This window comes from Alligator mississippiensis, chromosome 9 (assembly GCF_030867095.1).
Source record: "Alligator mississippiensis isolate rAllMis1 chromosome 9, rAllMis1, whole genome shotgun sequence".
In the NCBI taxonomy this organism is placed as follows: Eukaryota; Metazoa; Chordata; order Crocodylia; family Alligatoridae; genus Alligator; species Alligator mississippiensis.
In genome coordinates, this window is record NC_081832.1 from 51563613 (window position 1) to 51576225 (window position 12613).

General features: G+C 41.0%; 1 protein-coding gene across 5 annotated transcripts in view; it reads left to right on the forward strand.

The window, feature by feature from the left end:
- The window catches only part of SLIT3 (slit guidance ligand 3), a 964832-nt gene that overhangs the window by 865236 nt on the left and 86983 nt on the right, over positions 1-12613 (forward strand). For all 5 annotated transcript variants that reach the window (XM_019487139.2, XM_019487141.2, XM_019487140.2 and 2 more), the window contains 2 exons: positions 2763-2860; positions 11283-11422. In XM_019487139.2, the coding sequence (XP_019342684.1) occupies positions 2763-2860; positions 11283-11422 (238 nt within the window). The remainder of the gene's footprint in view (positions 1-2762; positions 2861-11282; positions 11423-12613) is intronic.

The following is a 12613-nucleotide window of genomic DNA, read 5'->3' on the forward strand; positions in this document are numbered from 1 at the left end:
CAGTCAAAGACTAGAGGGATCCCCTTTTGTTTACCTAAAAAGAGTTTACCTTTTGAGGTCTTCTACCTCTTTCTCCAGTCCAGTCTTGATTCACACACCAGTAGTCTTAGCGCAAATGTTCAATATGAGCTGAACTGACACTAAAATAAATTCCTTGTTTCCCTATTCTCATTGTAAATTGGAACCAGAGAATTGCCATAATTATTTGAAAGATATTTTCAACATGTCTTTAGGGCTCTTCTATGTGGAAGACAAATTAACTAAAGGTGTGAAGGCACATTAAAGCACATTATGAATGATCTTATTCAGAAGTAAAGGATCCTTAGTTTGCTGTGGATTAATCAATACCAGTATTTTAAACAGTCTCATCTCTCTCAGAACAGTCACATATTTTCACAGTCTTTTATGTAATAAAATACTTCACATATATAGCACCTTTATCTCAAGGACCTGAAGGTGTTGTGCAAACAATTGACTCATGTTTGCAAGGGAGACACAGGTGTCCTACTGCTTTCAAATGGGATAAAGTAAGGTAAAATGGCTCTGATTTACCTAATGCCATATAGTAAATTAGTGAAATAATCAACAGCCTGACACAGCAGAACACATTGTTCAGTTTCCATGTTGCCAGAGGCCCTGGAAAACCAGCAACACAGGTGTATTCAATAAAAGACTGGGAACTGTCCACTAAATATGTGAGGTCAGAGGATGCCTTGGAAAAGAGATGCTCTCATTTTAACTATGATCCTTAATATTTTTCCTATAAATCTCAAGCCAGTCTGCCCAACTGTATTAAAAGTAATGGGATTATGCTACATTGACTGTTTGAAAAGCTGCTCTAAGGATGTTGTTAGGACTTTTTGAAAAAAACCCAAATGCTAGCTTTTTGTTTTGCTTGTTGCTATGGTTAGTTAGCTCACAGAGTGTTTTCAAATTGTGATGCCAAGAGAAGAGAGAGAGCATGTGAAATTGCAATGATATCTACAGTATTGAATCATCTGCAAAATACTCAGTTTACCAGGGATATGGAAAAGCATTTGTGTTGAACATTTGAGAAATATTAAAGATGGCATGTTCCCAGCCTCCCTAGGCTAACACGACCAAGCACATAGGATTTGCAACACAGATGGACAAAGCACAGGCAACATTGCAGTGGGTGGCAGCCTATTAGCTCTGTGTGGCCGGCATCCCCTAAGTGCTGTGAAACACATGGTGCCAAAACAAAAGCTGCATGAGCTTCCCTCTTCACTTTCAACTTTCTCCCCTGAGGCCTCTGAGACTCAGTATTTCAAATGGAAGATGCCAAGATTTTTGGCAGATGCTTCAGTATGTATGAAGCAGAAAGAATCTGTGCCAGTTCCTGAGTGAAGCACTAGTATGTCTGCTCCTGATACTTCGTTTGGGGAGTGGCCTCTGCTTATTCCCAGTGATTCCAGTATTTGATCAGCTCTGTCTCCTCCTTTTTGGAACTTGATTTCCTGAACCCTTCACTTCAGATTCTGAACATCCAAAGAGCATTTCTGCTTTTTGACTGGAGGAACCGTCCCCAATCCATTGAGATCTTCTCTATCATATGCAAGGGAGGGCAGCTTCCTCTGGTCCTGTTCTACTCTCTGAGTCTAATCTCTCTTCAGTTTCTCCCTCTGTAAACTGGGAATGTTATTTCCCATCTGATAGTGTAGAGGATAAATATCTTGGCATTTGTGAGACTCATACCTCCAGTGACTGGGAATGCGAGAGTATAAAGCACCTGGATGTGTAATGCATGTGATTAGCAGCCTGGACAGAGAGTTGTCAACTAGCTTTCCATTTCTCTGCAGCTTTCACATCTACAGGTGGTCTTTGAAAATGTCTCAGCTAACTAAAACAGATTCTGCAGCCATCTGAGGTTGACGAGCCTGAAACAATGTGGGCTCATTCTGTTTGTACAGATTTGCACAGCATCTATGATAGGAACCTCAGCCACTGTCTTCAACACTGGTCCCTACCCTGAGGAGCCTCGTATTCATCCTGCAGTTGAATCTATATGTATTGAACTCAGTATCCATCAGGAGCAGATCCATTTTACAAAATTGCAGTGTATGGGTAGCTTGAACATTCAAAGACTCAAAAGACAAAGAGGAAGCTAGGGAAGATAGGACAAGGAATTTGCACAAGGTGGCATTTGCAGGTTTATAGACATTTGCATTTTGTTCTGGATTCAGCCAGATCAGCAAGATATTAACCTAACTCCAGCCAAAGACAAAGCTGTGAAACCTGCTCCTAAATATGTTAAAGTAGGAGTCCCATTCTCCTATATTGTACACAGCTACTTTTGGATCATGGAACCATTCTGTTCTTGTAAAGACTATTAAACTTCATTATTGTTGTAACTCATAGCATGAACAATTATGTTAAACAGGGAAAATTCATTTTTAAAAAAGCAGATATAATTTGAAGTACTTTACTTGTGTTTGAATATGGCCTTTAATTGTCAGAATTGGCTTTGTTTGTCAGTCAGTAACCTTTTTAGGTTGTGGGCCAGTGACCAAATCTGGGTCAGCGGTGGGTGGGGAGGACAAGCACTACAACCCACTGTCACTACTGCTTTTCTGTGCAGTTACACAGCAAGAGTGTCTGCCTCTGGCAATTGTCCCTGCTACAGGAAACCAAATGGAGATATGGTGCAAATGGAGAAATAAAAATAAGACCTGAAAAACAAGATAGACTCGTCCAGATGGTATGTATTACTAACTGAATTTCTATTGAACTTTCCCCAATAGGGTCGAGACTGCAGTATGCCCATTAATGCCTGCATTCAGAATCCATGCCAGAATGGAGGGACCTGCCATCTCACTGAGACAAATAAAGATGGATTCAGGTAATAGAGAGTGAATTGCATTTCAAACAAGATAATGAGCTGAATTTACCTTGCACTTGTCTATTTTATATTAATGAAGCCTAATGGGCTTTTTTTCTTGTTACAGAAACTGCTGTACAGGACAAATAATATTTTTTCACTAGACATTAAATTAATTTGTTCTCATTGGTGACACATTGTTTCCTCTGAAACAGGCATCCTTATTTTGTCTTAATAGAATGCATACTAAAAGCTGTTTTGTGTAATCCCCCAATCTGCTTTGTGTTACCCATAGGCTAATTTTCCTTGGGGCATTTCAAACACACATACACACTCCCTTTTTTTATTTGTAAAATGAGCATCTGTTGCTTGACAACCAGATGCAAAATGTTTTTATGCTGAACAATCTCATAGTCCAGTAGGCTTTAAGGAAACAATCGAAAAATGTGGGAGATTATGTCAGATCTTGGGCTTACTGCCCGTAAAAGAACAGCCTTCAAAACTTAACATCTTGCATTTTGCCCTCCTCACGAAAGCAGGGTCAGCCCAGTTGTTACTCAGATTGGACACTTCCAAAAGAGAACCGTGAGGCTGAGTGAAGTGATGTGATTTAGCAAATGGATCTCTTCCTTCTGAAATAGTATTTCTCTAATTCCCTGTGTGTTTAAGGGACTTTGTACTGTTCATTGAGGTTATTTTTCAGCTGAAACAACTAGAATATTCTATATACTTTTCGCATCAGGTTTCTGGGATGACATTTTGGAAATTAGTTGCTAAAACCTTGACCAAACTGTTAGCCTATATTTATTACACTGCAGTGCTGATGCTGCCTTAACTACAGTAGCAGTGCTATTGTGGCTGGGCTTCCTGGTGTAGACATCCCCTGAATGAGAGACTGGCCACTTTGGAGTTTTGTCATCACAGCTGCATGAGCTCTGGGGTTTGGCACTTTCACACTCCAAAATTAAGCTAGCTCTGTGTCTTAGAACAGAATTTGTAACATAGACAAGGGCCTATTCAAGTATTTGTGGTATCTTTTACTCAAAAGGGCCCTGGTTTGTAGCTTCTACTGCATATATTAAGTTTGTACTTCCTCTCCCAAAACACTTGTGAGGTGTTCTGATTGTAGGAATCACTGTCTTCTCATCCCATAGGTAGCTGCATATCAATGTTGGCTAGGTGAGACAAAGAATTGTAAGTTTTATAGACTGTATAAAACCATTTTGATTGCCCAGAACAACTTCAGTCAATGTGGGATCTTATAATTTAGTATATCCTAAATGTCATATCCATTGCGGTTTTAAATGACTTGCTCCTTCAGTTAGAGTTGGTGAAAAGAACATTGATACAGTCATATTCTTCCAGAACATTTTGCAAAACTGCATTAAAAAACTTTTACAGAACTGGAGTTCTCAAATTTTGAGAAGATATAGAAAGAGCAAGGACAGGCTCCAATGGCATCTGAATGCCCTTTTTGAACATATTCAGGCGGAAAAAATGATTTCAATGTTTCATTTTGAAGTAAAATGTATAGCAACATTTTTATGTTGTTTCCTGTTATATATAACCATAGGCACAAAATTAAAAAAAAAGGCAAATATAGACCAACTATTTAAAATGATATAGAAGTAGAGGTTTCATTGGTGTAATTTTTAAAAAATTGGGTTCCTGCTCTATTTCAGAATAAAGGCTTAACATCTCAAAATCCTTTGCAGAGTGGACCTTTCACCACTAAAGCCACAGAAGCAGTGCTATAGTGGCTGTGCTTCCTGGTATAGACATCACCTGAAAAGTCAGAATGGCCTGCAGGCAGCAGACAAATGTCCACATTGCAGTTTTGCTATTAACCTATTGAGTTCTATAGATCTTCTTTATGTTAATTTCCTTTTATATATCTAATCTGTTTAAGTACCATGGACTCCACTTTTTTCTGGAGGAGCTGACCTATAAAACATAAAGCATTAACATTTGTCTGCACTGACAGATACTTTCATGGGGCAATAGCCAGAAAAGAAAAGATAAGGAAAAGCTTCAAGCTCCTTTTTGAAGGGAAGTCTCTTCTCCAAAGGATGGCACCAGTTGGAGTTACATGTATATAAATCTGTGTGCATCAAAATGAGAAAATATCCCCTTAGATTATATGCTGTGAGGAAGTGAACGTCAAAAATGTTTCAATGAGAGGCCTCCTTGGAATTTTCTGTTGTGTGGCCTGTAAAAGAAATTATATCTTCTATATATTTTCTTCCCTGGAGAAATATATTAATACATAAACTCAGCTGCCAAACTTGTCAAATCTTTACTCTTGTAAAAGGAAACTTAAGCCAAAGCTTTCCTCCCCATAAAATGCCAAGCAGTTTAACTCTCAAGTTTCTGTAGTCTCAAACAAGCAAAATTACCTTTTAAATAATGGTAAGGTGATGACATAAACCAGCCAAAGGCAGGAAATTCACAGTTAAGGCTGAGATTCTATCCTCCCTCACCCCTGTCTCTCCTGCTGTGCCTAGGTATCACAAGGGGCTCTACACAGCAGGTGATTTCAGTTTTCATATTTACTGTAATAGCTAGTCGCAATGGAGTGGGTGCATGCAAGAGTTCAGCTGGAGTTCTCAAATCTGTTCTCTTGTCAACTTTTTATTTTTTAACATATTTTACTCTGAATCATTGTCATGGTTTTTAAAATGGCAGGTTTTTTTTCCTTTCAAAAAACAGATAAATGACACTGCATGGCTCAGAGGGGTGGTAATACAACATGAAGCCCTTCTTTTCTCTAAATCACTGATTCAAATCCCATCCAGGTCAGTTGTGACAAAGGTTGCCCAGTCAAAGCTTCTTGGTGAGATTCGTAAAATGAGATGATAATGTCAAGCATGTGTCCATGTCATTTAGCACCCCTTAGAGCCTTTGCTGAGAGTGTGACAAAGGAATGCATGGGTCACAGTGACAGAGCTATCAACTGCCTCACAGAGCTAGCCCAAGGTAAACAGCAGATCATTGGCAGTATTCAGTGTAGGGAAACATATATATTCCCCATATCATTTTATGTGATTAGATATAAAGAGAATTTCATTGTCCAAAGCTGTTACTTCAGTGCCATCCACAAACTTTAAGCTTGCTTAAAAATGTAAAATCTTGAAGCTGAAAAGTTTATCGTATGCATACCTCCTAGTCCAAGGATAGATGAAGCACTTGGGGACTAGCAAGTCATTCCGTTGTTTTGCAGGTGCACAGAGTTATCTGCCAAAAAGGTTTGTTATAGGTTTCTGGAAAAGCTGATATTTAAAAAAAAAAAAAAGTCACAACAGCTGATTTTGAAGTATGATCTATTATGTCTCTATTTATTTTGTTATTGAGATACTAAATAATTTGATCTTAGCAGAGAAAAAATGCAACCAATAACTTTGAGTTTCCATTCGCTACAGTTCAGCCCTGAAAAATTATTCCAGAAATGTCATCATTAAGTTCCTTAATGATCTAAAGACTACTCAAAACTGCTCCAGTTAACAAATGAAAAGATGCACATTTCTAATAGCCAATTCGGAAAACTCAAACTGGGATCTGAAAATCCAGATTTTTTTTCTCTTATGCCTCAGTGCTTCTGATAAAGGTTCTATGTTCTGCCCTCAGTGCCAGTCTTGCAATGCTGTTGTCCTCAGACTATGCCCTTCTTTACATAGCTGAATCTGATTTGTCTAGACATTGAACTGAGTAAGTTATTTTTGAGTTATTTTGGTGGTGCACAAGAAATAAAAAAAAACACATCAGAAAGCATAAAAAGCAGCAGTGGTTTTCTTTTTAGTCACTAAATCATATCCAACTCTGAATAAACAGAAGAGGCAGATCCGTTATAACAACTCTCTAAGAATTTTTGTTCACCCCAAAGCCCTCTTCATACCCCTCTGAAAGGCAGCCACTTCTGGGATAGGGAATAGCAGCTAACTAGTGCTCAGGGTATTGCAGAACAGTGAAGAAAATTTTGGCTAGGATCAAGAGTCTTTAAGAATGAGACTGCTGCAAAATCTGGAAGAATAGGAAGAATTCTGACCTATAGATGGTTTAGGATTCAGTGAATTAGGTCTTCTCTATTTTACCTTGATGCTTAGCTTTGGAACACCTCCAAAAAATAAGTTACACCCACTTGTTTCTGTTTTGTGAGTGGCTAAGCCCAACAATTAGGTAGCATAGGTGGCTAAGAGTGCATGCCCCAGTACTCTTTTCAGGCTTTCCCAGGATGTCTGCAAGAAAATATGATATCTGAGATCCAGGGGAGGTGCTCTAACAAATAACCCTGTAAATTAATCAGCAGGGGATTTTTGCCAAGGAGTTCTCACTCTTGGGAACTCAGTGTCCTGAGCAGTCAGATGAAACTCACATTTGGTGACCTTCAGGTCATGCTGTAAATCTCATTTTTTCTTCTAGGCTTTTTCTTGGAAAATATGTACAAATCCTCCCAAACTAGCCCTCTTTCACCATTGTGTTCAACGTAAGGCCAAGTTTTAGCATTTAATTTCCACTTGCAGACTTGTGTATTTGAATGCAAATTGAAAAGAAGAATGACATATAAATAATAATGCAAGAACTTACCAGATAATAGGGGGAAAAGGTAGCCAAATGTCATAATGTCGACACTTTCCTTTCTTACAAAAATCAAATGCACCCTAATCCTATTATTTGTTAGCAGTTCCATATTCTGTAATGTCACTATTGTAAATCCTAGGATCATGGACAATGGCTGGCAAAATAACTGGCAACATGTTCTCTTGTTGTTTTCTTTTAAACTGAAAGAAAGATCCATGCTCCCAAACTGAGACCTTGGATGCCAAGTTGCAGCCTGAAGCTCATTTTTATGGCTGAGTTATAAACCCTTGAAAATGGGGTTTTGTAATGGAAAGGGGTGACATGATGAATGCACCACTTTATTTAATTAGACTTCTTTACCCTCCTTCGCCTCCTCTTGCCACAAAAGATGCTGTGCTAGCGCTTCTTTCTTATAGGCCTTCTGCAATCCCCTGGATCATTGCAGGGTCAGAAAGAGGACATTTTTTATTGGTACTAATGAGGTAGAGACAGGAAAAGAAAATATTTCATATTGATTTATTATGTTTTAAATTGGATTGATCTGAGCAGTTTGTTTTGAGTCGTTCACTGTGAAGAGTTTCCTCTTCCATCTAGCTCTCTTGCCCTTTGAATGACCAGTGTAGGATTGAGAGAATGTAGTTGCCAGTGTAACTTAGGTTTCTGTGCTATTCCTCATTTGGACACTTCTTGTTGTGACTGGTTGAGACACCTGCCCCATCGCCCTGCTTCCTGTGCCATTTTTAATTCCTTGGATTTCTAATGAGAGTGAATATGTAGGTAGCCCATTTCATAGGAGAACCCAGTGTCACTTCTTAGGATCATGGTCAGGCAGGTGTAGATTGTGTGTGTGCAGCCATCTATGGTCCCATAGTTTGGGGCTTTTGTACCAGGTCCTCACTCCTTGGATCACAAAAAGAGAAGACAGAGCCAACTTCATACCCTTGTATCTAATGTTATCATCCCTGCATCTGTGGCTCTTCCAGCTACCAAACCCTTCTGTTTCCTTGATACAGAACCCCAACAGTATCTACAAGTCACAGCTGTAACCACATAGCCATGCTGATTGCTTCATGTCCAGCCTGGACATCCAAGATATAAAACCACATACACTAGCTTTGCCTACCTCAGGAAATAGTCTTGACTCATTCAACAGTGGTCAGCGATTGGTATAGTTGCACTGCTTCTTTCCTTTTTAAATGATAATAAAAAACCCCTAACCTTTCCAAAGCACTTTCATGTTTAGATCTGACACTTTACAACCTCCCCCAACACACCCCCACCCAAGTGTCTTTGCCCAAAGCAGTGGTTCTCAATTTTTTAGAGTTCAGGCACCAAGGTTAAACTCAAAATACCCCTCAGAAAGTCCTCATTGTTAGTTTTCACTCATTTTTGACTACAGAAAAATAAGAGCAACTTTTCTGTTGCAAACAACTCAGAAAGAACACAGAAGGTCAGAATGTTTTTGACACTATGGCTAAGTACAGACAAAAATTGCAAGGCTGAATCAATTCAATCTTTGCAGGTTAGTCTAAGCTGTGTAGATTGAACCAATAAGCAAGTGAACAGACACTCACTTTTGATTTCAGAAATGCAGCCACGTGCCTGCAGTGACCCAAGCCAGAAGCTTTGTGGGGTAGAGTATGCCTTCTTGCTCAGTGGGAGCAAACAGCTTGGGCCAAAGCTACCCCACCTAGCCTGTGAGGGGGGGCTTACAGGGGAGGTGCAAAGCATCCTGGGATGCTAGGGGACTGTGAGTTAACTTGAATCTGGGATAGAAGTTTAATAAACTGATTTAACCTAAGTCAATTAAGTCTGATACTACATCTATCCAGGTTTACCTTAAACTGGTTTCAGGCATTTTGAAAGTGGTTTATGTGCACTAAACTTCTGTTGTGTTACAGATCCGAACTGGTTTCAGATGACTTATCCCAGCTTATGTGTAATTTCTGTCCCTAACCAAAAGATTCCTGTTTGAAATCTCTGGGTTTACCTTATGAATCATGTTTGTACACCTAACAGTGCTAGCATTGTGTGGCACCTTACAGTACCCTTGAAAGGATCTCAAGGCACCCCAGAGTGCTATAGTACCCTGGTTGAGAAACACTGGCCTAAAGAGAGAAAGCAACCCATAGGCAGCTAAGCTAATTGTTAGATGACTTTCTGACTCGGTCAACTCACAAGGCTTACCAAAGTCTGGCTAACACCTTGTTCAGCTGACTCTATATTGTTCCCATAAAAGCCACATTCTGCTTCTCACTTGAGCTATGCAAAGCTTCGGGCCCTGATTCTATTTGACAGAGATTTGATGTAATTTGGTGGCTGAATCTCTGAATCCAAATTGAATCAGAGGACCCTGTAATCTCTCCGAATCGATTCGGAACCCTCCGACTCAATGCGGAGAGATTTGGAAAGATTTGGAGATTGGGACATAGAGACAGCTTTAAAAGTTTTTTCTGCGTACTTCTAGGTAGCACTGGGTCATGAGTGCTGTGATGCTGGGGAACATGGAGTGGCCCACAGAAGCATGGGGGACTCCCCAGAGAGCTCAGCAGCAGACCTGGACATGGACCAGAAGCACTTCCGGTCCACTCCTGGGTGCCCCAGGAAGTGCATTGGGGCCCCCGCCGCACCCTCCCTCTGGCCCAGTGAGTGGTACCTCCTGGGTCTGGGGGTGGCACCTGGGGTCCCCCTGTGGCTGATTGCCAAGCTGGGAAGGCACAGGGGGGGCCCACAGCACGTTCCCTGGCAGATCCAGAAGTGGACTGGAAGTACTTCTGGTCCACTTCCAGGTTCGCCGCCGAGCATGTGGAGGTCCCCCCCCCCCCACACACTCCTGTGGGACGGTGCCTGCATCCCAGCATCACAGCAATCATGAGCCGTGCCTGCTACCTCAACGTATGTAAAAAATCTTTGAAAGCTGTGTCTATGTCCAAATCGCTGATTCTCCAAATCAGCATCGAATCTTTGGATTCGACCAAATCGAATCAGGGACAGTGATCCAAATAAATTAATCGAATCATTGTCCTTGATTCTGGCCAAATCCAAATCGAATAAGGCCTGTTTTGCATACACCTACTTCTCACCAAGAGCATCTGAAATTATTTTGTTTTTTCTTGGTCTTCAAGCTGTTGATTTGAGAAAAGCTTGTAATTCACAGTCCACTAGATAAACCTATCTCAGTTTTGGACTTTGAGCCATCCCTTCAACAAAATGAAACTTGTCCTGTCTCCTTTTAATCTTATCATATGGTGTTAAAAGTCTTCCCAAACTGACCTATCACACAGAATAAATGATGTAGCTTTCCATAATTTCCACATAGGCCAAAATTTGCTTCACAGCCCATTAAAACTAGACTTCTTAAGCAAATGAAAACTGAGCTTTAAGAAGATAAAATACTTAGCAAAGTATTTCTCAGCTGTGCTCAAGTCCTTGTAAATACAGGTTTCACATTAATACCTTTGTTTTTTTGGTTGGTTGGTTTTGTTGGGGGGGTCAGGAAGGATTATTGGTTATTTAGCTATGTTACAAAGGGTTGAAATACCTATTTAAGATGTGAGCTATAACAATATCAGCAAGGGGTATAGCGTGATGCATGAGAGAGGATTTCTTCTGCCCATATTATAAACAGATGACTGCAGGCTGCTGGTGTCACCATTCACTCACAACTAGGGCCAAAAGCACTAAGTAATGTCAGTTCTACAGAACAGCAGACATTTACAGCTATGGCAAATTTGGCTGCAGCCATTCATCTGTGTTACCTTACACCTCATTTTAGTACTACAACAAAAAGAAGGGGGAAAAGAATCTGAAATCCAAACTAATCTTTGCTTTTTGGGGTTTTGTTTGTCTGTTTTTCTTCTCTTCTAAGCTGTTCTTGTCCTCTGGGATATGAGGGGGAGAGATGTGAAGTAAACCCAGATGACTGTGAAGATAATGATTGTGAAAATAACTCTACATGTGTGGATGGGATCAACAACTATGTCTGTCTCTGCCCGCCGAACTACACAGGTAAGAAAGAAGAACCACAGCCAGAGGGATATAGGGATCCCCTGGGAGTAGTTCAAGGAATTGCCATACTTTCAGGTACCCAACAAAAGCTGACCGATCACATGCATAGAATTAAGCCAGGTTCTGGGTAGACTCTTAACATAACTATATTTATTTGTGCCTTCTAGATGGATTATGAAGAGATCATATCTATCTACTAGAGCTATGTGAAGCTTCAGTCCCTGATTTGATTCAGCAGAGATTTGGCCCAATTTGGTGGCCAAATTTCCAAATCTGAATTGAATCAGAGGGCCCTTTAATCTCTTCGAATCGATTCAGAACCCTCCAAATCGATTCAGAGAGATTCAGACAGATTTGGTGATTCGGACATAGATACAGCTTTAAATGTTTTTTCTACATACCTAGAGGTAGCAGAGGCTTTGAATGCCGCAGTGCTGGGGCAGATGCAGCATCCCACAGAAGCATGGGGTGTTCCCTGGCATGCTTGGCAGAAGACCTGGAAGTGGATCAGAAACACTTCTAGTCCACTTTCTGGTCCACTGGGAAGAGTGCAGGGGGGCCCTCCTGCACCCCCCTCGGCTCGGTGACTGGTGCTTCCTGGGTCTGGGAGGGCACCCAGGGTCCTCTGGTGGCCAATCACTGAGCCAGGAGACATGGGGGACCCCCCCCAGCATGCTCCCCAGCAGACCTGGAAGTGGACTGGAAGTACTTCTGGTCCACTTCCAGGTTCGCTGCCAAGCACACTGGAGAGCCCCCTCGCACTCCTGTGGGATGCTCCATACTCCCCAGCACCGCAGCTATCACAAACCGTGCTGGTACCTCAAGGTACATAGAAAAAACTTTTAAAGCTGTGCCTGTGTCCTAGTCACTGGTTCGCCGAATCAGCATCGAAACTTCAGATTCAGATTCAGCTGAATTGAATTGGGAACAGTGATCCGAATCAACGGATTGAATCACTGTCCTTGATTTGGGCTGAATCCGAATCAAATAGGGCCTGTTTCGCACAGCCCTACTATCTACCCTCTAAATCAAAGAGTGGGGCAAAAAGAAGGAATAGCTTTGCAAGGATTGTGCTCCAGCAAGTACGGCTGATCCCCAATTCAGAAGAATCAGTACTATCCCTAACTAATGATAATTCATACCCAGGGGAGATTTTTTTTCAGGGCGTAGAAAGGGAAATCTATGCACTTA